The following is a 24037-nucleotide window of genomic DNA, read 5'->3' on the forward strand; positions in this document are numbered from 1 at the left end:
TTCCCCACTTTTTCTGATAAAAAAGCCAGATCAATTGTTCAGGACTATCATAAACCTCAGAGGTCTCAATCGGTGGATAAGGAATCAAACCTTCAAGATGGATTCGGTGGCTACGGCCATAAAGCTGCTACATCAAGATTGTTTTATGGCCGTAGTCGATTTGAAGGATGCATATTATCACATCCCTGTCCATCCAGGTTACCAGAAATACTTCAGAGTGGCTCTTTATATCCAGGGCATACTCAGGCATTTCCAATTCAGAGCTCTTCCATTTGGCATATCTATAGCTCCGAGGGTTTTTACCAAGGTCATAGCGGAGGTAACAGCCTTCCTCCGGATTCACGATACGGTCATAATACCCTACTTGAACGATTTCCTTAGGCAGCTCAGAGGACCACTGCACGGCACAGGTGAGCTGGATGACAGATACCTTACAGGAAGTAGGGTGGATAATAAATTTCAAAAAATCAAACTACAGCCCCTAAATAAACAGACCTTCCTGGGATTTATCCTGGATTCAGAACAGCAGGCGTGTCTGCGTCCGGATACCAAAATAGAGAAGGTACAGAACATGACTCTGGCTGCCCGAAACCAACCTCATATGACATTGAGAAACGCGATGTCTCTACTGGGTACCCTGACGGCCTGTATTCTGGCGGTCAAGTGGGCTCAATTTCACACCTGACAGCTCCAGGGGGAGATAATATCAGCACAAAGATCGCTGAGAGGACGTTTAGAAGGAAGACTGGACCTTTCTTTAGAGACCAGGGACTCTCTCAACTGGTGGCTGGACAGTACAAACTTGGCTTCGGGAATGCCTTGGGACAAACAGACGACCGACGTAATACTAACAGACGCAAGCTCCTCGGGGTGGGGGGCACACCTAAGGGGTTATGTAGCCCAGGGTTCCTGGAGGCCTCAAGAAATGGGGGCATCTTCCAACCTGAGAGAACTGTGGGCAGTGAACAAAGCCCTAAGCCACTTCATTCCCCTACTCAGGGGTCACAATGTCCGCATCATGTCGGACAACAAAGTAACGGTGACTTACATCAACCACCAAGGGGGGACAAGATCACACTCCCTAAAAAAGGCAGCGGGCGACATTCTTGGCAGAGCGGAGCAACACCTACACTCCTTAACAGCCTTGCACATAAGAAGGGGCAGAAAACATAGAGGCCGATTTCCTGAGCCGCAATACTCTGAGGCAAGGGGAATGGGCTCTAAATGGGTCCGTTTTTCAAAAAATAACACAGCTTTGAGGGAAACCAGAGATAGACCTCTTTGCCAACAAGTACAACAGGCAAACAGAGAGGTTTTGCTCACTAAACCCGAGGGAAAAACCATGGGCAGTGGAGATTCCGTGGGACTTAAGGCTAGCCTATGCGTTCCCCCCAGTGGCTCTCATCCCAACAGTTGTCAAGAGGATCAGGAACGATCAAGCCAGGGTGATTCTAATAGCCCCATTTTGGCCAAAAAGGCCCTGGTTTGCTCTGCTACGAATGATGTCCCTCTCCGATCCATGGGTTCTGACAGAAATCCCGGACCTACTAGCTCAAGGCCCAATATTCCACGCTCAGGTCGAAGGATTCCATCTGACGGCGTGGAATTTGAAAGGTTGCTTTTAATGGATAGAAGGTTCTCTCCCGGGTTGGTGGCCACCCTGCTAAATAGTAGGAAACCAGTGACCACCAATATCTACGGTAGAACATGGAATAAATTCCTGCAGTTCCTAGGTAAGCCGTTAGGACAAGAACCCCCGATTAGTGCCATCTTGGAGTTTTCACAATCAGTATTGCAGCTGGGCTTAGCGGTAAACACTCTTAGAGTTCAGGTATCTGCGCTGGGAGCGCTCTATAACTGCAACTTGGCAGCAAATAGATGGGTAGCCAGATTTATCAAATCCTGCCATAGGGCTAGGCCTATCCCAATACCTAAAGTAGAATAGCCTCATGGGATTTAAACCTGGTACTAGAGGCCCTTGCAAAAGAACCATACGAGCCTTTACATCAGCTACCCATAAAATATCTCACCCTAAAGACGATCATTTTAGTGGCCCTTACCTCGGCCCGTAGAATAGGCGACTTGCAGGCTCTCTCGGTAAATCCACCCTCTACACAAGTTTTTCAGGACAGGGTGATATTAAGAACAGACCCCGCTTATCTGCCTAAGGTAGCATAACATTTCCATCGAGGTCAGGAGATTATCCTCCCATCCTTCTGCGATAATCCAAAGAATTCAGGGGAGGAAAAATTCCATAGTTTGGACGTTAAGAGAGCCCTGTTAGAATACATATCTGTCACTAGCCAGTGGAGGAGGTCCCAGTCCTTATTCGTAGCCTTTCAGGGTGCCAGGAAGGGCTATGGGGTTTCAAAAGGGACTATTGCCAGATGGATAAGGGAGGCCATTAGTGTAGCCTACTCAGCTAGTGTTGTTCCGATTCCTGACGGCATCAAGGCTCTTTCCACCAGAGCCGTGGCGAGCTCCTGGGCTGAAAAGGCGGAGGTATCGATTGAACAAATTTGTAAGGTCGCTACCTGGGCCTCAACTTCAACCTTCTTTAAGCACTATAGATTAAATCTATCCTCCTCTGCTGACTTAACCTTTGGTAGAAGGGTGCTGCAAGCGGTGGTCCCTCCCTAAGGTGTTTTGAAGTCTCCAAAAATCTCTCAGGTGTGCTGTCATAGGTGAAGGGAAAACTACAATGGTTACTTACCGGTAGCTGGTTTTTCCGGAACCCATGACAGCACCCATATATTCCCCCCACTTTTTTCACCGTATGGGTGTGCACGATTAGTAGGGTGCGTTTGTGTGATGTGGTGTTGGATTAACATGTAACTAACCAGGATGTCCTCTCAATGCTCTGTAACCAACTGAAGCTGTCTGTGGATGGATACCATGTTTTGGCATAGGTGGTTTCCTTCATTGGATACTGCCCTTCCCATGGTTGTTCCTTCCCGGGGAAAGACCTGGCAAGTCATTGCTTGTGTTGAAACATGTAATGGTGTCTCCGCGGCTTGTGTTTAGCATGTTTTTGCACTGAGGAGAGGCTTCTGTTGGGACACTCTGCCATAAAGGCCTAACTGGTGGAGGGCTGCAGTGATCTTGAGGTTCTTCTTTACCTCTCTCACCAAGGCTCTTCTCCCACGATTGCTCACTTTGGCTGGTGGTCCCAAACTTCTTCCATTTAAGGATTATAGAGGCCACTGTGTTCTTAGGAACCTTGAGTATTGCAGAATTTTATTTTGTAACCTTGGCCAGATCTGTGCCTTGCCACAATTCTGTCTCTGAGCTCCTTGGCCAGTTCCTTTGACCTCATAGTTCTCATTTGGTCTGACATGCACTGTGAGCTGTTAGGTCTTATATAGACAGGTGTGTGCCTTTACAAATCAAGGATCACAAGGAAATGGACCGTATGTGGTATTTCTACATTCCTGAGGGGGGGGGTGTTTCAGTGAAGATGGGGTGCAGAGTGTACATGAATAAGGAAAAAAATGAACTTTTTTGAATTTACCAAATGGCTGCAATGAAACAAAGAGTGAAAAATGTGAAAGGGTCTTAATACTTTCCGTACCCACTGTAGTTTAGAAAATCACCCCTACTGGTTTTATTTGAATGGAGCACCCTACCAAACCATAAAGAAAACTGTACTGTTTTTAGAACCTTACAGATGTAACTATTGCCCGAACTGCAAAAATTTCTAGGAGTTGAGTTGAAGGTGATCAGTGCAATGATGACATTTCTTTTATAGCACCACTCCACCATTTTTTTTGTTTTGTTTTCAGCAGTGCAGTGGTGCATCTAATTTACGATCCCTGTCCCTGGTCCTATGCTCACCCTACGGCGTCTTCACCTCTGTTAAACTCTGCTCCAGTCCTACAGCTCTATCTTGTGACTCTAATTTACGGTCCCTGTTCCTGGTTCTATGCTCACCCTCCGGCGTCTTCACCTCTGTTCAACTCTGCTCCAGTCCTGCAGCTCTATCTTGTGACCACAGCTTCTGACTGGCCAGAAGTCAGCAGTTACGTCACAAGCTGTCAATGCAAGTCTGAGAGCCAGAACGAGGCTCTCACAGATTTAGGCCTGTTTCACACTTCCGTTTTTTTGTGTCAGTTAAAATCCACCAAAATGGCGGAAAGCGGATCCGTTGTTAACTGATGTGAACGGATGCCACCGGACCGTTTTTTGACGGATCCGCCGAAATGAAGAATTTTAAAGGAACCGCTGCCCGAGTGAGAGATTTTTTTTTTTTCTGGCGGATCCGTTTTTTTTGCAAAAACGGCGGATTTTGACTGATGGTCAAAAACGGAAGTGTGAAACAGGCCTTACAATGAATAATGACTTGCGGCTGGCTCCATCAAACACTGGTTACAAACTGCCGCAGACTGATGGGAGCAGTGTTGATAGAAGAGGAAGACCACAGCAGCTAAATATGAGACAAACTGCTGGGGCCTTAGATTTAAAGCACCACTCCAGCAATAAAATAGCAGGGAAAATGCTGGAGTGGTGCGATACACGCTTTACATAGTGCTCTAAATTGTGGCACTGTGTTTAAAACACAGACGACTATAAAGTAATTCTCCAATTAATCTAGAACATCAAGAATGTGAACACTAATCGATCATTAAAGGAAGTCTGTCACTCCTCAAAACACTAATTAAACCAATTAAACATGTAAGAGATTGGTTGGCTCCTATACAGTTAATCCATGTAAATATAGCTTTTAGTGATTTAGTTGCCATAAAAAAAATATATATTTTATATCGCAAATTAGAGAGCTTTGGTGCACCCTTGGTGTGAGGTACTGTCACACTTAGCGATGTACCAGCGATCCCGACCAGCGATATGACGCGGTCAGGATCACTGGTACATCGCTAAGTGGTCGCTAGTGAGCTTCCACGCAGGCAGATCTCACCAGCGACATCGCTGGGGACGGGGGTCGCTACTTACCTGTCACACTAGGCGATCCTGCGTCCTCCTGCCCGGCTCCACGCTCGTCGCTCGTCTCTCCACAGGAAGCGCCGCAACAAGCTGACGACGAGAAGCGGTCCTGGACGTCCTCGCGTGATCAGCGATAACCAGCGGGGGAGCCGGTCGTAGATAAGTATCAGACACAGCGATATCGCTAGCAATATCGCTATAACGTCACAAGTTATAGCGATATTGCTAGCGATATCGCTTAGTGTGGCAGTATCTGTGGCCAACGGCTCAGTGCTCCATTACATTGCCTCAGTGTACATACTGAGCACTTTGCCTTATCTTGATTAACATCACTCAAGCAAAAGCTGCTTGAACGCAATCATTAGTTCTGCTGCTCTAAAGAGACTCTGCAGGAGCCCAGCCACAGCACCAAACTGTCAGTGCGACTTTTCATCACCGACTGTAGTTGCTGCTCTTTATTGTACAGCAGGCAGGGGCCAACGATGAGAGCCCACAATGAAACTATTTGAACATGGCTGCAGTGTCCGTGTGAAGTTGCAGAGTAGCTGATCGGGTTCAGGTGGCACTCAATCAAGATGTGACAAAGTGCGCAATATGCAAATTGAGCAATTGAAAGTCCTCTCATTTGCATACAAAATATTTTTTTCCCTTTACAACAACAAAACCACAGGTGTGATTTTTTTTTTTTTTTTTTTTTTTTTTTTTTTTTTTTTTTTTTAGGGTTTTGCGTATGACAGAGTTCCTTAAAATAAAAATCTAAAACCACCATCATATGACAGTTTAATTCACAATACAAATTACTGTATTGTTTATTTGCTATTTAACGTAGTCATTTTGGCCACTTATGTGGTTCTATTGCTATACTGTATATTGAAAAGTAAAATGTTATGGAATGTGTACAAAACTTTTGGGATTTGTTCACTTCCGCAGTAGTGGTTATGGGTAACTAATTCCACTGTATGATTATGCCTTACATGCAAATATACACAAATATACATGGTCACGATCATCATTTTCCTTTTAGAAATCTTTTTGTTTTTTTTGTTTTTTTGTAGTTTGAAAATGACATTTCTGCCTTTACATATGAGAAGACTTTGATGATGGAACAGAGATCACAAATGCTTAAGCAGATGCAACTATCTAAGAATGAAAGAGAACGAGAGGTAAGCTTATCTGAGCCTGTGGATGATGCATTTCTTTTATCAGCAACTAATTTAAATATTTTGGGGATTTGATATTTCAGTGTTTGTTTCTGGACTCAAGAATAGCATACCTGTATAGATGTGAAAAGAACACTCAAAGTCTTCAAGCTCAAAAACTTTTTTTCCCTCCTTCTGGTGACAGGGAACATTCTATTGTGGAAATTTCTGTTGCGGAGACTAGCGTCTCTGCAGCAGAAATAGACATGCTGCTGCTCATATACCCGCGCCATGGGTGTCTTTACGCCACGTCAAATAGAAGCACGATGGGTTTGATTTTTCTATAAAACCCATCCACTGTGCTTGTACAATACAACGGAGCCTTTTGAATGCAGCTAGAGTACCAAAAATAAAACCATAAACAAAAAAACCTAGCCTTGTCCATGTGCTAACTAAACAATACATACCCTGGCTAATCAGACACGGCTGACCTAGTCTCAGTTCGGCCACACAAACTGCTATCATCTATAGCAACCAGTCATAATTGCAATTTGGTGCACATGGCCTATGCAGTCTCTTCTCAGAGAGAGATAGTCTGGCTTGTCTCTCTAGCTCCAACACAATCCACTCTGCTCAGCTTCCCCACCTGACTAGCCAGTGAACACGTGGCCTGATTCTAATCTACGCTATCTAGGTGCACCTAATAAGAACCTGTAGTTTTAGGATTTTCATAGGTATAATGGTAAGATCACAATCCATAAAGCCATCTCTTGATAGAGGACATTCCACCTTTATATTAAACATTGATTAATGTCTTAATTTTAACTTGGGAAAGGAACAAAAGCTAGCACGCCATCTGACCTCTTTTGCTTTCACTTTCTGCTGTGAACGGATAATTTAAGTAGGTTATCTGCCTACAGCTATGAATTCTGTGTTCGCTGTATACAAGAGGCTGAGAAGCGACAAATATATCACCTCCAGAGAAAACGGTTTTGGTCTTCAAAGGAATTATAGCAAACTTTATGGAGCTGAATTACAGTAATGAATATTGATTTTTGTGAACGGCATGGGTCCTACAATTATGGGAAACATATTTTTTTCCTCATGACGAAAGTAATGCATTTATTTTCCTCACTGGGCGGTCGCCGCATCCGCTCCAAATTAATATCAAACAGATGGATAACGATATATATCCCATGTTTTGTATCTATGGAAAGCTAAAATCATGTAGGAAATATGGCATTAATATCTCCCACCTGGGACATCCAGTGGGGAGATATCTTGAAAATCGGGAATGCCATAATTTTTGGGGACCTAACTGCATCACATTGATCAGCCCCAATTTGAGGTAATCAAGGAGAGCTATGTGGGCTTGAGTTTTAACTGATAAATACAAGTTTTGAATTATAATCATTGTCTGTTCTGGAAGACACAGTTTGCTTTGGTTCGGTAACATTTCCCTATCTATACACTTAGATCTGCTCCATTTTTGTGACACAGGTTTAGTACTTTTCTGTTATCCCTTTTTATTTTGTGATTTGTATACACTATATTTTGTTCCCTTTTGTAATGTATATTTATAAACACTGCCTACTTTTCGGATTAAATATATAAAATGTAATACAAAGGCTTGCAAAAGTGTTCACCCCCTTGACTTTTTACCAACATTAAAGAATGCCCCAAAACCAGAATAGGGAGGATCGTGAAAACTACAAAACCTGCATAAGATAAAATCCTCCAATAAATTCATATAAAAATGTAAATTTTATTGAACCATGTCTAAAAATTTAAAAGGGATGACAACACACAGAAAAAATGAGAATACAAGCAAATATCGAGCAGGAGGATGAATGAATTCCCAACAATAAAGGTAAGTAAAATGACTTGCAATGAAATTGTACACCTGCACAAGGCTGGGATGGGCTACAGGACAATAGGCAAGCAGCTAGATGAGGCGGCAACAACTGTTGGTACAATTATTAGTAAATGGAAGAAACACAAAATGACTGTCAAACTTCCTCTGTCTGGGGCTCCATGCAAGATATAGCATTGTGGGGTAAGGATGATTCTGAGAAAGGTCAGGAATCAGCCCAGTACTACATAGGAGGAGCTGGTCAGTAACCAGAAGAAAACTGGGATCACAATCCCAAACATTACCATTAGTAACAGACTACAACGTCATGGATTAAAATCCTGCAGTTCCCGAGATACTTCGCTGACTCCACATTTTCCCATGAATGAAGCTTGTATAAGGCTGTATATAAATCTGCAATGTACAAAACTTAATTTGCAGTGCTGTACATAACCGGAATTGCCTCCTCACACTGGATATAACCCTCTAGTTGAGGCTGTGTCGGCATGGGACAACACTACAAATAAGAGTGATGATGTCACCACACTACACGCCCGCATCACTCCCAATACTTTAACCCGCTAAATACTGTGATCAATATTGATTGCAGCATTTAACAGGCATGCAGAGGGAGGGAGCCCCCTCAGCCCTCTGATAGGCGTCACCGCTCGGACCCGATCATTGCCACGGTGACCTAATGTTGTCTTGACGACATCCGGGTCAACAGCGGTAGCAATCTTGTTAAACCATGCTCAGATCATGTGTGACTGCTTATAAAGTATTGCAATGCTCCTGCATTTCTGTGTTTTATAAGCGATCAGACTACAAAAAGTGAAAGTCCCATAGTGGGACAAAGTAAAAAAAAAAATATATATATGTATAATATATATATATATATATATATATATATATATATATATATATATATATATATATATATATATATATATATATATACACCGTATATACTCGAATATAAGCCGAGATTTCCAGCCCGTTTTTTTGGGCTCAAAGTCCCCCTCTCGGCTTATATTCGAGTCATATACACCGGGGGGGTCAGAGGGGGAGGGGGGCGGGGGTGTCAGGTCATACTTACCCGTCCTGACGCTGTGTCTTGAGCCCCCAGCTTCTCCCCGTGCTCTCTCTTCCTGCCTTCAGCGGTCACGTGGTGCCGCTCATTAAAACTCATGAATATGCGCATATTAATGAGCGGCACCACGTGACCGCTGAAGGCAGGAAGAGAGCGCGGAGAAGCTGGGGGCTCAAGACACAGCGTCAGGACGGGTAAGTATAGTAGCGATACTCACCTGTCCTGTGTCCATCGCTGCTTGCTGCTGTCTGTCATCGGTCAGTGACTTGAGACAGCAGAGGGCGCGGTGACGTGATTAGTGCGCGCCGCGCCCCCTGCAGTCTGGACGTCACTGACTGATGACGTGGCAGATAGCGGTGAGCAGCCATGGACGCAGGACAGGTGAGAATCTGACACCCAGCGACGGAGAGGTGAGTATGTCATTTTTTTTATTTTTACATGCTGCAGCAGCGGCAGCATATGGGGGAATAATCTTAAGGAGCTTCTAATGGGGGCAGTATATGGGGGAACAATATGGAGCTTCTAATGGGGGCAGTATATGGGGGTACAATATGGAGCTTCTAATGGGGGCAGCATATGGGGGAACAATATGGAGCTTCTAATGGGGGCAGTATATGGGGGAACAATATGGAGCTTCTAATGGGGGCAGCATATGGGGGAACAATATGGAGCTTCTAATGGGGGCAGTATATGGGGGAACAATATGGAGCTTCTAATGGGGGCAGCATATGGGGGAACAATATGGAGCTTCTAATGGGGGCAGTATATGGGGGAACAATATGGAGCTTCTAATGGGGGCAGTATATGGGGGAACAATATGGAGCTTCTAATGGGGGCAGCATATGGGGGAACAATCTATGGAGCTTCTTATGGGGGCAGTATATGGGGGAATAATCTATGGAGCTTCTTATGGGGGAATAATCTATGGAGCATTTCCCACCCTAGGCTTATACTCGAGTCAATAAGTTTTCCCAGTTTTTTGTGGCAAAATTAGGGGGGTCGGCTTATACTCGGGTCGGCTTATACTCGAGTATATACGAGATATATATATATATATATATATATATATATATATATATATATATATATATATATATAGTGCCCATAAATAAATATTTTTATGGAACCAAAAAGAGTACACATATTTGGAACGTCCGCGTTAGGAACGACCGAACCTATAAAACTGTCCCAATAGTTAACTTCTTTAGAGAACGCCGTAAAAAAAAGGCAGAAAACTATGTTTTATAATCATACCGCCGAACAAAAAGTGGAATAAAATGCGATCAAAGACAAATGTAAGCAAGAATTGTATCTCTCAAAACTTCATCTTGTCCCGCAAAACACAAGCTGCCATGCAGCTCAGTTAGCAGAAAAATAAAAAAGTTGCAGCTCTCGGAATAAACCGATGCAAAAATAATTTTTTTTTCTATGTAGTAGTTTTTATTGTGTAAAAGTGCCAAAACATAAAAAAAAAAAAAAAAAAACAATATAAATGTGGTATTACTGTAATCATACTGACCCGAAGAATAAAGCTGCCTGATCAATTTTAACACACGCATAATGACATTAACCCCTTAGCGACCGCCGATACACCTTTTAACGTCAGCAGTTAAGGATACTTATGCCTCAGCGCCGCTTTTTAACGCCGCTGAGAAATAAGTGTATAGCGCTTCCCAGAGATGGAATTTCTCCAGGGTATAGGCAACTGGGAGTAGCTAAGACCCTATAAAACATGATTTTGGAAAAAAAATAGAGCCGATTTCCCATATAATTTCTCTCTCCTCTGATGTGATCACACATCAGAGAAGAGAGATATGAAGTCCCCAGATTCCCTCGGTACCTCCGGATTGCCTGCCGCCAGCATCTTCTCACAGGAAGAAAACGGCGGGCGCATACGCAGTGCGTACACCGAGATCTGTCGGCCGACACCTGGCAACAGTAGGAAATTTTTCCTATTGGTTCATTTTGATCACTGTGATAGACCATATCACAGTCATCAAAATAAAAAAATAGTAAATGAAACCCCCTTTTATCAACCCCCTAGATAAAAATAAAAAAAAGTATTTATTTCCATTTTTCCATTAGGGTTGGGCTAGGGTTAGGCCCGAAAATGGTGCCAATAAAAATGTTAACTCGTCCCGCAAAAATGCAACCCTCACATGACTGTCAGCCAAAATATGGAAAAATTAGAACTGTCAAAATATGGTGATGCAAAAACTTCCATTTTTTAGTGTGTGACAGCAGCCAAACATAAAGTTATAAATGTGTTATCGTAATTGCACCAACCCTCGGAAAAAAAAAGTAGTCTAATCACTTATACTGCATGAGAAACTGCTTAAAAAATAAATAGAACCAATTTTTCACCTGCTGCTATTTTGTTCAATTGCCTCCCAAAGATCGCAGTAAAGCTTGGCTCACATTTACTACATACACCAGGGTTTTCATGTTAATTTCTGAAATACATGATTCAGACAGAATCCCCAGCAGAAAATTCCCTTGAATGAGACAGATGGAGGCACTGTGGACTCTGTCTGACCTGTGATCCGGTGGTGTCCGTCCTTTCTAGATGTGCATAAAAGTACCGTCGGCCACAGTTTTTGTGCATTTCTGAAAAGGATGTCACTAAACAGAGGCCTGACAGAGTCTAACTCTGCTGCCTCATTATAGTGAATGGATCATTCGGGAGTTTCATGTAATCATGTTAATCGGAGATTTAGATGGAAACCCCAAAATAAGTGCTCAGAGTAGAGAGCAGGATAATGTGATTCCAAATGTTATGTAAAATGTTCCGAATAAAAGTTTCAACTCAATCAATAAATAAAGCAAGTCCCCACTTGGGTCCGTCATCTGTTATCGGAAATATAGGGGGTTTCAACGTTACTTGTAGTACAAAGTCTCTGGAAAAGCTCTATAGCACCAAAACAAATTCGGAAAATTGTGCTCCTATGTCTAAATACCCCCCTCCCTTCTGAGCATCAGTGTGCCTAAACCACATTTAGCATTCACATGTTTGGAATTTCTGTAGCAATGAGAGCCTGCCTAATTTATGGGTGCATGAGCTGGGCAGAATGTACGTGCACTACAACGTACGGGTCACTACAACGTACTGGTCTCTACAATGACAGTTTACAATTTTCACTCCTCAACTTCCACTGTTTCTTGTTTCTGGAAAACGCCCATGGACTCAAATTTGTCACAAGATCTGTAGATAAATTCCCATAGGGGTATAATTCACAAAATGGGGTTACTTGAGGGGTAATTCTGCTCTTCTAGCACTTAGGGGCTCTTTATAAGGAGTCTGCATGCTGCTGTGGGACTTCAGAGGCTCTCCCTGTGGGTCATGGCACCCGCAACCATAACAGTAAAATCTGCAGTTTAATGTGGTGATCCTTTTCTGTCAGGATTCGAACCCAGCACCAGACGGCAGCTCTTCCCTATGAGTTATTCAGCTCGCTGGACAGTTCCGTGCTAATCCAAATACTTGTACCTATGTTGTGGGTCTCCACCCTGAGTTCCTGATTGGCACATCCTGATTGCACACCCTATTTAGACCTGGCCTTGCTCTCCTTCCTTGCGTTATTATTGCGTTATCAGCCTCTAGTCAAGCTTCTTTCCACCTACTGCTTATTCAAATGACATTGCTGCTCCTGATATTGACCTCTGACTTCCCTGACCATGATTTCTGCTTATTCCTTCAAACGACATTGTTGCTCCTGATAATGAGCTCTGGCTTCCCGGACTACGATTCCTACTATTTCCTTCCAACAACATTGTTGCTCCTGATAATGACCTCTGGGTATCCCTGACAATGCTACTTACCGGTGCTTCCCCTAGTGGTTGCAATATCACTACTCCAAACCAGGTCAGTCCATAACATCTTCTGAACTCTGCACTGTCCCTTAAAAGTATTTCCTGTTTACATACAGGGCATTGACGCACTCAGGAGAAATTTTTACAACAAGCTGAGAACCATTTTTTCCTGTTAGCACTTAGAAAAATTAAAAACTATGGGCTGAAACATTATTTTAGTGGTAAAAATGTAATTATTCTTTCTTCAGCGCCCAATAGTATAAAAATCTGTGAGGCACATGTGGTGTCTACACTCACTGGCCACTTTATTAGGTACACCTGTCCAACTGTGTGTTAAGACTTAATTTCTAATCAGCCAATCACATGGCGGCAACTCAGTGCATTTAGGCATGTAGACATGGTCAAGACAATCTCCTGCAGTTCAAACCGAGCATCAGTATGGGGAAGAAAGGTGATTTGAGTGCCTTTGAACGTGGCATGATTGTTGGTGCCAGAAGGGCTGGTCTGAGTATTTCAGAAACTGCTGATCTACTGGGATTTTCACGCACAACCATCTCTAGGGTTTACAGAGAATGGTCCGAAAAAGAAAAAAAATCCAGTGAGCGGCAGTTCTGTGGCCGGAAATGCCTTGTTGATGCCAGAGGTCAGAGGAGAATGGGCAGACTGGTTCGAGCTGATAGAAAGGCAACAGTGACTCAAATTGCCACCCGTTACAACCAAGGTAGGCAGAAGAGCATCTCTGAACGCACAGTGCGTCGAACTTTGAGGCAGATGGGCTACAGCAGCAGAAGACCACACTGGGTACCACTCCTCTCAGCTAAGAACAGGAAACTGAGGCTACAACTTGCACAAGCTCATCGAAATTGGACAGTAGAAGATTGGAAAAACGTTGCCTGGTCTGATGAGTCTCGATTTCTGCTGCGACATTCGGATGGTAGGGTCAGAATTTGGCGTAAACAACATGAAAGCATGGATCCATCCTGCCTTGTATCAACGGTTCAGGCTGGTGGTGGTGGTGTCATGGTGTGGGGAATTTTTTCTTGGCACTCTTTGGGCCCCTTGGTACCAATTGAGCATCGTTGCAACGCCACAGCCTACCTGAGTATTGTTGCTGACCATGTCCATCCCTTTATGACCACAATGTACCCAACATCTGATGGCTACTTTCAGCAGGATAATGCGCCATGTCATAAAGCTCGAATCATCTCAGATTGGTTTCTTGAACATGACAATGAGTTCACTGTACTCAAATGGCCTCCTCAGTCACCAGATCTCAATCCAATAGAGCATCTTTGGGATGTGGTGGAACGGGAGATTCGCATCAGGGATGTGCAGCCGACAAATCTGCGCCAACTGTGTGATGCCATCATGTCAATATGGTCCAAAATCTCTGAGGAATGCTTCCAGCACCTTGTTGAATCTCTGCCACGAAGAATTGAGGCAGTTCTGAAGGCAAAAGGGGGTCCAACCCCTTACTAGCATGGTGTACCTAATAAAGTGGCCAGTGAGTGTATATGATCACTGCACCCCTAAATTAATTCATTGAGAGGTGTAGTTTGTAAAATGGTCACTTATGAGTGGTCCCGCTGTTATAGCACCTAGGGGTGCTTCCCTCAAACTAGTCCAGCAAAATCTGAACTCCAATATGGCGCTTCTTCCCTTCTGAGCTTTGCACTGTGCCTCAAGAGTAGATTTTGACCACATATGGGGTATCTGCATACTCAGGAGAAATTGCACAATAAATTTTGGGGTCCATATATTCCTAACCTTGTGAAAAGAAAAAAAAATTGGGGCAAATACATTTTTGTGGGAAAAATATATTTTTTTCACTTTCATTGGTTTATATGCCTTCAATCTTGTATGTATATCTACCTTGCTGGGCCCATCCTGGTATATATGTTCCCCATCCTAGGCCCATCTTGGTATATATTTCCCTCATCCTGTGCCCATTCTGGTACACATATCCCCCATTGTGTGTTTTTGTTTAGTGGATAAAAAACAAACGATTCCACTCCCCTTCCTTCAAATCCACAATGCGCGGTGTCCTCTTCTGTAGTCAGCACAAAAGCCGGCAGCTGACATTGGCATGCAAACGAAGGGCAACGCATGACATTACTGCCATGTGTAGGTACGTGTGCCGACTGGGGGGTGGTCCCTTTTTCTCCGCGAACAGACTGGAGACAGAAACCGATGTGCGTTCAACAGGTCCTCTTTTTTTGGCCGTCCTCTCGACGACCACAGCACCACACAGCAGCACAACAGTTTCTACGCACAGGAATGGGTACCTTTCACTTTTCTTCTCTTTCCTCTTACAGTGACGTCACTTGCGGTTCTTTCACTGTGGCTGCCATTAGACCCACTGCCTCAGCGCTTCCTCTCTCCGAGTCTGTCCGTCTGGTACCCCCGGGCTTTCTTTGTCCTGCGGCTCTCCTGTCCGGGCCACCCCCCTGACCGTCTCTCTCCTCAGTCCTTCCCGGAGCTTCTTCTCTGTCCGTCTCTCCCTTCTCGTCTCCTCTTTCTCCTGAGCTCCTCCTCCTGGACTGGCTGGCTTCTGGAACTCTCTCTCTGCCTTCTTATCTTCCCCTCCCTGGGAATTCCCCTCTAGAGCTCCTGTAACTCCTCCCACCATGACTCTGCGGTTTCTTAAGCATTAGCTGTTGTTGGTCCTTTCCTCACTACTCCCTGCCTCCATCTTCTGGCCAAACTTTAGTACTGCACCGTCTTCTTTTTCTGCTGTCCTTGGTCTCCCCCTAGTGGCCAAAACCAGTACTTTACCATCCTTCATTGTCTCTAGCTGTCTCCCCACATACATATACAGCAGTCTACGTCAAGTACTTTTACATTTTGCATTTATCTTCTTGCTGCAGACAGGTCCATAAGTCAGTCCACTTCCCTACATACCCCTTCCTTTTACCATTGTCAGCTTCAACAATCCCGTCCTCTTTTCCCTTCTCAAGCTTCCCCACCTCCTGTTGTCTGCCCGGTCGTTAAGCAAGGCCCATGACACACGGGGAGCCAAACAAGACCGGGAGCCACTGCGCTCCGAGTAGCTTACAGCTACCCGCCGGCGCATACGCCTCTAAGACAATTGCTGTTCATTGGGGCAGGACCATCCGGATTTCTCAACGGATGGCCTCCCTCCCAATTTTCTCACTTTCAGGACCATTTCCAAATTTTGGAGCGTAGCGATCGAGGCTCGGGCCTACCAGATCACCGCAAGCTTCCCTCTTTCATTTTGGGGCATTTGGGATACTCAGGATCTGATCTATGGACCACTGTCTGTTTCAATTCAAAACCCTTCCGGTACCTTCAATTATGATCAGTCATGGTAAACATTTTCCCTTACTTCAGTACCCGGGACCTATTGAACATCCTCGTATAGCATTTTTAACTAACTACACATCATTTCAACATTTACTACTTTTAATAAGTATAATACTTTAAACTTCTTTTTTTTTCCAACTCATCATTTTTCAACCAAAACATAAACATCAGCGCTCCCCCTTCCTTTGAGGAAAGCACCCCCCATGCATCCCCGCCCTGTCAGGAGTAAGGATATTTTACCCTGAGAGGACGTAGAACTGTCCCCAGGCTGTGCAACGGTGCACAGCAGTCCCGGTAGTCCGTTTTTCCAGTGGTGCTCCGGCTCATCTCCTGACGGACGATGTTCCGCCAACAGCAGGGAACTCCACAGCCGTGAAGTCCCCGGAATGCTTTAACTAGCCCTGGGACCCAGGAGTCCTCCTCTCCTTTACGGAGGGTCATATCCCTCGGGGTACGCGATGACCGCCACGGCATAGTAGCCGTGGGGGCAGTATTCTTTGTAGTAAGAGACCCGGTCTCCCATCCGCAAGGCCTGCCCGTGCTTGATGGAGGCCACGTTCAAATACACTTTGTGACCGGTCTCCGCGTCTCGAATAAACCCGTAGCCCTTCTCAGCATTGGTGTAAACGAGCTGCCCGGTAGACCGAGGGACAAACATGGCTGCCTCCCCCTTTTCATGCCGCAGCGCCCAGACCTCCCACTCTTTTTTGCCTTCTGCGCGATGACGTCAGCGACCGAAGGCCTGGGGTAGGCCGCGGAGCTTGACGGCGCAGTCTTACCGCTGAAGTTGGTGTATTGGCTGTGGTGATCCTGCCGACTACGCCAAATGTAGGTACGTGTGCCGACTGGGGGGTGGTCCCTTTTTCTTCGCGAACAGACTGGAGACAGAAACCGATGTGCGTTCAACAGGTACACTTTATTGGCCGTCCTCTCGATGACCACAGCACCACATAGCAGCACGACAGTTTCTACGCACAGGCCCGGGTACCTTTCACTTTTCTTCTCTTTCCTATTACAGTGACGTCACTCGTGGTTCTTTCACTGTGGCTGCCATTAGGCCCACAGCCACAGCGCTTCCTCTGTCCAAGTCTGTCCATCTGGTACCCCCGGGCTTTCTCTGTCCTGCGGCTGTCCTGTCAGGGCCACCCCCCTGACCGTCTCTCTCCTCAGTACCTCCCGGAGCTTCTTCTCTGTCCGTCTCTCCCTTCTCGTCTCCTCTTTCTCATGAGCTCCTCCTCCTGGACTGGCTGGCTTCTGGAACTCTCTCTCTGCCTTATTATATTCCCCTCCCTGGGAATTCCCCTCTAGAACTGTAACTCCACCCACCTTGACTCTGCGGTTTCTTAAGCATTAGCTGTTAGTCCTTTCCTCACTACTCCCTGCCTCCATCTTGTGGCCAATCTTTAGTACTGCACTGTCTCCTTTTTCTGCTATGCTTGGTCTCCCCCTAGTGGCCAAACCCAGTACTTTACCATATTCCATTGTCCCTAGCTGTCTCCCCACATACATATACAGCAGTCCACGTCAAGTACTTTTACATTTTGCATTTACCTTCTTGCTGCAGACAGGTCCATAGGTCAGTCCACTTCCCTACACATGCATAGCCAGGTACTTGCACACTGACGTCGGTGCCAGTCTTCAATTGGCTGACAGCGTGTATTGCTGTTCAGGGACTTGGCGGGTCTCTGCGTGGGCAATGCATTTCAGCTGGATAGGAGTCCTCTGATGCATATCCAGCTGAAGTATATATGCAGTCCCACCCTCTGCGACCGCAATCGTTATTTTACCTCCTCATATTTAGCATATGTCTGGAAAGGTTTCAGAGCAAAGCCAAAGTGTCTAGTAGTATTCTCAAAATTGATCCGGATCAGGGTGTCAGATCTGCAGGAGACATGGTTAAGAAAAAGGGGGGAGATAAAAATAAAACGATTGGTAAAGTATACTATATTTCAAATGAGCTATACAAGCACTTAAACCCTTCACTCCCAAGCCTGTTTTATCTTCCTGACTAGACCAAATTTTACAATTCTGACCAGTATCACTTTGTGGTGATACCGTCTATACTGGAGTATAAGCCAACACGAGTATAAGCTGAGGCACATAATTTTACCTAAAAAAAACAAGGAAAAGTATTGACTTGAGTATAAGCCTGGTATGCATTGTCCCCTCATCCCCATCCTGGTATGCATGGTCTCCTCATCCCCATCCTGCTATGCACAGGCTCCTCATCCCTATCCTAATATGCATGGCTCCTCATCCCTATCCTTGTATGCCTGGCTCCTCATCCCTATCCTGGTATGATTGGCCCGATCCATATTTGTGTATGCATGGCCCCTTCCCCATCCTTGTATGCATGGCCCCTTCCCCATCCTTGTATACATGGCCCCATCCTTATATGCATGGCCCCATCCCCATCCTTGTATGCATGGCTCCATCCCTATCCTTGAATGCATGGCTCCATCCTTATCCTTGAATGCATGGCTCATCCCTATCCTTGAATGCATGGCTCCATGCCTATCCTTGAATGCATGGCTCTATCTCTATCCTTGAATGCATGGCTCCATCCCTATCCTTGAATGCATGGCTCCATCCCTATCCTTGAATGCATGGCTCCATCCCTATCCTTGAATGCATGGCTCCATCCCTATCCTTGAATGCATGGCTCCATCCCTATCCTTGAATGCATGGCTCCATCCCTATCCTTGAATGCATGGCTCCATCCCTATCCTTGTATGCATGGCTCCATCCATATCCTTGAATGTATGGCTCCATCCTTATCCTTGAATGTATGGCTCCATCCCTATCTTTGAATGCATGGCCCCTTCCCTATCCTTGTATACATAGCCCCATCCCTATCCTTGTATGCAGGGCTCCATCCCTATCCTTGCATGCATGGCCCCATCTTTATCCATGTATGCATGACCCTATCCTTATCCAGGTATGATTGGCCCCCATCAAAAAAACATTAACCCCTTAAGCCCCAAGGGTGGTTTGCACGTTAATGACCGGGCCATTTTTTACAATTCTGACCACTGTCCCTTTATGAGGTAATAACTCTGAAACGCTTCCATGGATCCCGGTGATTCTGACATTTGTTTTCTCTTGACATATTGTACTTCATGATAGAGGTAAAATTTCATTCAAATAACTTGCGTTTATTTGTGAAAAAAATGGAAATTTGGCGAAAATTTTGAAAATTTCGCAATTTTCCAACTTTGAATTTTTATGCCCTTAAATCACAGAGATACGGCACACAAAAAACTTGATAAGTAACATTTCCCACATGCTTACTTTACATCAGCATAATCTTGGAACCAAAATTTTTTTTTTTTAGGAAGTTATAAGGGTTAAAAATTGACCAGCGATTTCTCATTTTTGCAACACCATTTTATTTTTACGGACCACATCACATTTGAAGCCACTTTGAGGGGTCTATATGATAGAAAATACCCAAAAGTGACACCATTCTAAAAACTGCACCCCTTAAGGTGCTCAAAACCACATTCAAAAAGTTTATTAACCCTTTAGGTGCGTCACAGGAATTTTTTGAATATTTAAAAAAAAAAAATGAACATTTAACTTTTTTTCACAAAAAAAATACTTCAGGTTCAATTTTTTTTTTTATGTTACCAAGGGTAACAGGAAAAATTGGACTGCAAAATTTATTGTGCAATTTGTCCTGAGTACACTGATACCTGATATGTGGGGGGGAACCACTGTTTCGGCGCATGGCTGAGCTCAGAAGGGAAGGAGCGCCGTTTGACTTTTTCAATGCAAAATTGGCTGGAATTCTGATCGGACGCCATGTCGCGTTTGGAGAGCCCCTGATGTACCTAAACAGTGGAAACCCCCCACAAGTGACCCCATTTTGGAAACTAGACCCCCCAAGGAACTTATCTAGATATGTAGTGAGAACTTTGAACCCACAAGGGCTTCACAGAAGTTTATAACATACAGCCTTACAATTAAAAAATCATATTTTTTCCACAAAAATGATCTTTTCACCCTCAATTCTTATTTTTCCAAGGGTAACAAGACCCTAAAAGTTTTTGTGCAATTTGTCCTGAGTACGCTGATACCCCATATGTGGGGGTAGACCACTATTTGGGCGCATGGCAGAGCTCGGAAGGGAAGCGGCGCCATTTGACGTTTTTGGCTGGAATTGAGATCGGACACCATGTCGCGTTTGGAGAGCCCCTGATGTACCAAAACAGTGGAAACCCCCCACAAATGACACCATTTTGGAAACTAGACCCCCCATGGAACTTATTTAGATGTGTGGTGAGCACTTTGACCCCTCCAGTGCTTCACAGAAGTTTATAATGCCCGGGCGTGAAAATAAAAAAATCGTATTTTTTCCAAAAACATGATGTTTTAGTCCCCATTTTTTTTATTTTCCCAAGGGTAACAGGAGAAATTGGACCCCAAAAGCTGTTGTCCAATTTGTCCTGAGTACGCTGACACCCCATATGTGGGAGAAAACTACTGTATGGGCACACGTCGGGGCTCGAAAGGGAAGTAGTGACGTCTTGGAATGCAGACTTTGATGGAATGGTCTGCGGGTGTCATGTTGCCTTTGGAGAACCCCTAATGTACCTAAACAGTGGAAACCCCCCACAAATGACCCCATTTTGAAAACTAGACCCCCTAAGGAACTTATCTAGATGTGTGGTGAGCACTTTGAACCCCCAAGGGCTTCACAGAAGTTTACAATACCCGGGCATGAAAATAAAAAAATCGTATTTTCTCCACAAACATGATCAATTAGTCCCCAATTTTTTTATTTTCCCAAGGGTAACAGGAGAAATTGGACCCCAAAAGTTGGTGTCCATTTTGTCCTGAGTACACTGACACCCCATATGTGGGAGAAAACTACTGTACGGGCACACGTCGGGGCTCGAAAGGGAAGTAGTGACGTCTTGGAATGCAGACTTTGATGGAATGGTCTGCGGGTGTCATGTGCGTTTGGAGAGCCCCTGATGTACCTAAACTATTGAAACTCCCCACAAGTGACCCCATTTTGGAAACTAGACCCCCCATGGAACTTATCTAGATGTGTGGTGAGCACTTTGATCCCCCAAGTGCTTCACAGAAGTTTATAACGCCTGGGCGTGAAAATAAAAAGATCATTTTTTTCCACAAAAATATTTTTGCCCCCAATTTTTTATTTTCCTAAGGGTAACAGGAGAAATTGGACCCCAAAAGTTGTTTTGTAATTTGTCCTGAGTACGCTGATACCCCATATGTGGGGGTAAAACACTGTTTGGGCGCATGGCAGAGCTTGGAAGGGAAGGACCACCATTTGACTTTTTCAACTCAGAATTGGCTGGAATTGAGATCAGACGCCATGTTGCATTTGGAGAGCACCTGATGTGCCCAAACAGTGGAAACCCCCAATTCTAACTCCAACCCTAACCACAACACACCCCTAACCCTAATCTCAGCCCTAACCCTAGCCCTAACACTAATGGGAAAATGGAAATAAATACATTTTCTTTTAATTTTATTATTTTTCCCTAACTAAGGCTGGTTTCACAGCATATGTGCGCATGCGTTTTTTCCCCTATATTTAACATGGGTGCGCATACCTGCGCGCTTGTAAGCGCATGTATGCGATTTTCATGCGCTGCGTTTTTTTGGGGTGTGCGTTTGGATTTTCCAGACGCAGCATGTTGCATTTTTTGGCCCTGCAAAAAAGCGCATGCGCACATATGCGCACGTTTTGCGCTAAAAATGGCCATTATAGCCTATGGATGCGCATATGTGCGCACTGGCATGCTCATGTATGCGTTTTTTTGCATATGCGTTTTTTTTTTTTAACCATGGAATTTAGGGGTTTGGGTTAGAGTTAGGGTTAGTTAAGGGGGTTTAGGGTTAGGGTCAGGGTCAGGGTTGGGGTTTGGGTCAGGGTTAGGGTTAAGTATGGTTTGGTTAAGGGTTAGGGTCAGGGTTAGGGTCAGGATTAGGGTTAAGTATGGTTTGGTTAAGGGTTAGGGTCAGGGTTAGGGTTAGGGTCAGGGTTAGGGTTAGGGTTAAGTATGGTTTTGTTAAGGGTTAGGGTCAGGGTTAGGGTCAGGATTAGGGTTAAGTATGGTTTGGTTAAGGGTCAGGGTTAGGGTTAGGGTCAGGGTTAGGGTTATGGTCAGGGTTAGGGTCAGGGTTAGGGTTAAGTATGGTTTTGTTAAGGGTTAGGGTTAGGGTCAGGGTTAGGGTTAGGGTCAGGGTTAGGGTTAGTTAGGGTTTAGGGTTTGGGTTAGGGTTAAGTATGATTTGGTTAAGGGTTAGGGTCAGGGTTAGGGTTAGGGTCAGGGTTAGGGTTAGTAAAGTCATGGTTTGGGTTAGTGTGAGGGGCCACCTAATGTTGGAAAAAAACGCAAACGCGGTAAAAACGCACTAAAAACGCATACAAACGCATAAAAACGCTGCGTTTTTTTCATGCATGCTCATAAAAATGCTTGAAAAAAACGCAGCAGTTGTATGCTTTTGTATGCGTTTTTTCAATGCGTTTTTTTGCGGGAAAAACGCGCTGCAAAAAAAAGCAAGTGTGAAACTAGCCTTAGGGGGTGATAAAGGGGGGTTTAATTTACTATTTATGGCGGTTTTTATGTTTGGCAGCTGTCGCACGCTAAAAGACGCCTTTTTATTGTAAAAATAGTTTTTTCATCATCACATATTGAGAGCTATAGTTTTTCTGTATTTTGACCCACCGAGTCATGTGAGGTCTTATTTTTTGCGGGACGAGTTGACGTTTTTATTGGTGCCATTTTCGGGCACGTGACATTTTTTGATCGCTTTTTATTCCGATTTTTGGGACGCAGAATGAACAAAAACCAGCGTTTCATGAATTTCTTTATGCAATGAAAACTATTTTATATAAAAAATAATTATTTTTGCATCGCTTTATTCTGCGAGCTATAACTTTTTTATTTTTTTGCTTTTGATGCTGTATGGCGACTCGTTTTTTGCGGGACAAGATGACGTTTTCAGCGGTACCATGAATATTTATATGCGTCTTTTTGATCACGCGTTATTGCACTTTTTGTTCGGCAGTATGATAATAAATCATTCTTTTTTGCTTCGTTTTTTATTTTTTAAGGGGTTTGCTAAAGGGGTTAACTAATGGGACAGTTTTATAGGGTAGGTCGTTACGGACGCGGCGATACCAAATATGTGTACTTTTATTGTTTTTTTTATTTCCAAAAAATGAATTTATTGGGAGAATATTTTTTTTTCTAATTTATCTGGCGATTTTTTTTTTTTTGAATTATTTTAACACATTGTGCCTGGTGTCAGCTGTGATAATCAGCTGACACCCGGCCGCGATCAGCGGCGCTCACCACGTGGGCACCGCTGATCGTTATGACGTACTATCCCGTCCCTGGGAATTAAGTCCCAGGGCACATGGACGGGATAGTACGTCTCATGGCAGAAAGGGGTTAAAAAAAACCATTACACTTACCTTCGCAGCATCTTGTTCTGGTGCCAGCAGCTGCTTTATGCTTGTAAGCAGCGCATGACAGGAATGTCATGTGCTTCTCACAAGTACAGCACAGCTGCTGGAATACTCACCGCTCCCCACGCCGGAGCTATGTGTGTTAAGGGCAGTAAGTATTAAGTAGCACACACAGTGTCATCCGCCGGGCGGTCACGTGTGCCACTACTTAAGAAAAAATAATATTCACCTCTCTCCATGCCCATGGGAGTGGAGAGAGGTGAATATTCATTTCTCTTAAGTAGCGGCACACGTGACCGCCTGGCAGCTGGAAGAAGCCAGCTGCTGCAGCTGACACTGTGCGTGCACTATTACAGAGAAATGAATATTCATTGCCAGTGCAGTGAATATTCATTTCTCTTTAGCAGCGGGCACAGGAGGTAGCCGCAGCA

The 24037-nt window shown here is 44.4% G+C and overlaps 1 protein-coding gene across 8 annotated transcripts in view; it reads left to right on the top strand.

The window, feature by feature from the left end:
- The window catches only part of SLC12A7 (solute carrier family 12 member 7), a 745935-nt gene that overhangs the window by 557395 nt on the left and 164503 nt on the right, over positions 1 to 24037 (top strand). For all 8 annotated transcript variants that reach the window (XM_073587687.1, XM_073587689.1, XM_073587686.1 and 5 more), the window contains one exon: positions 5994 to 6101. In XM_073587687.1, the coding sequence (XP_073443788.1) occupies positions 5994 to 6101 (108 nt within the window). The remainder of the gene's footprint in view (positions 1 to 5993; positions 6102 to 24037) is intronic.

This window comes from Dendrobates tinctorius, unplaced genomic scaffold (assembly GCF_039654945.1).
Source record: "Dendrobates tinctorius isolate UK_male_01 unplaced genomic scaffold, ASM3965494v1 ptg000102l, whole genome shotgun sequence".
NCBI classification, from domain to species: domain Eukaryota; kingdom Metazoa; phylum Chordata; class Amphibia; order Anura; family Dendrobatidae; genus Dendrobates; species Dendrobates tinctorius.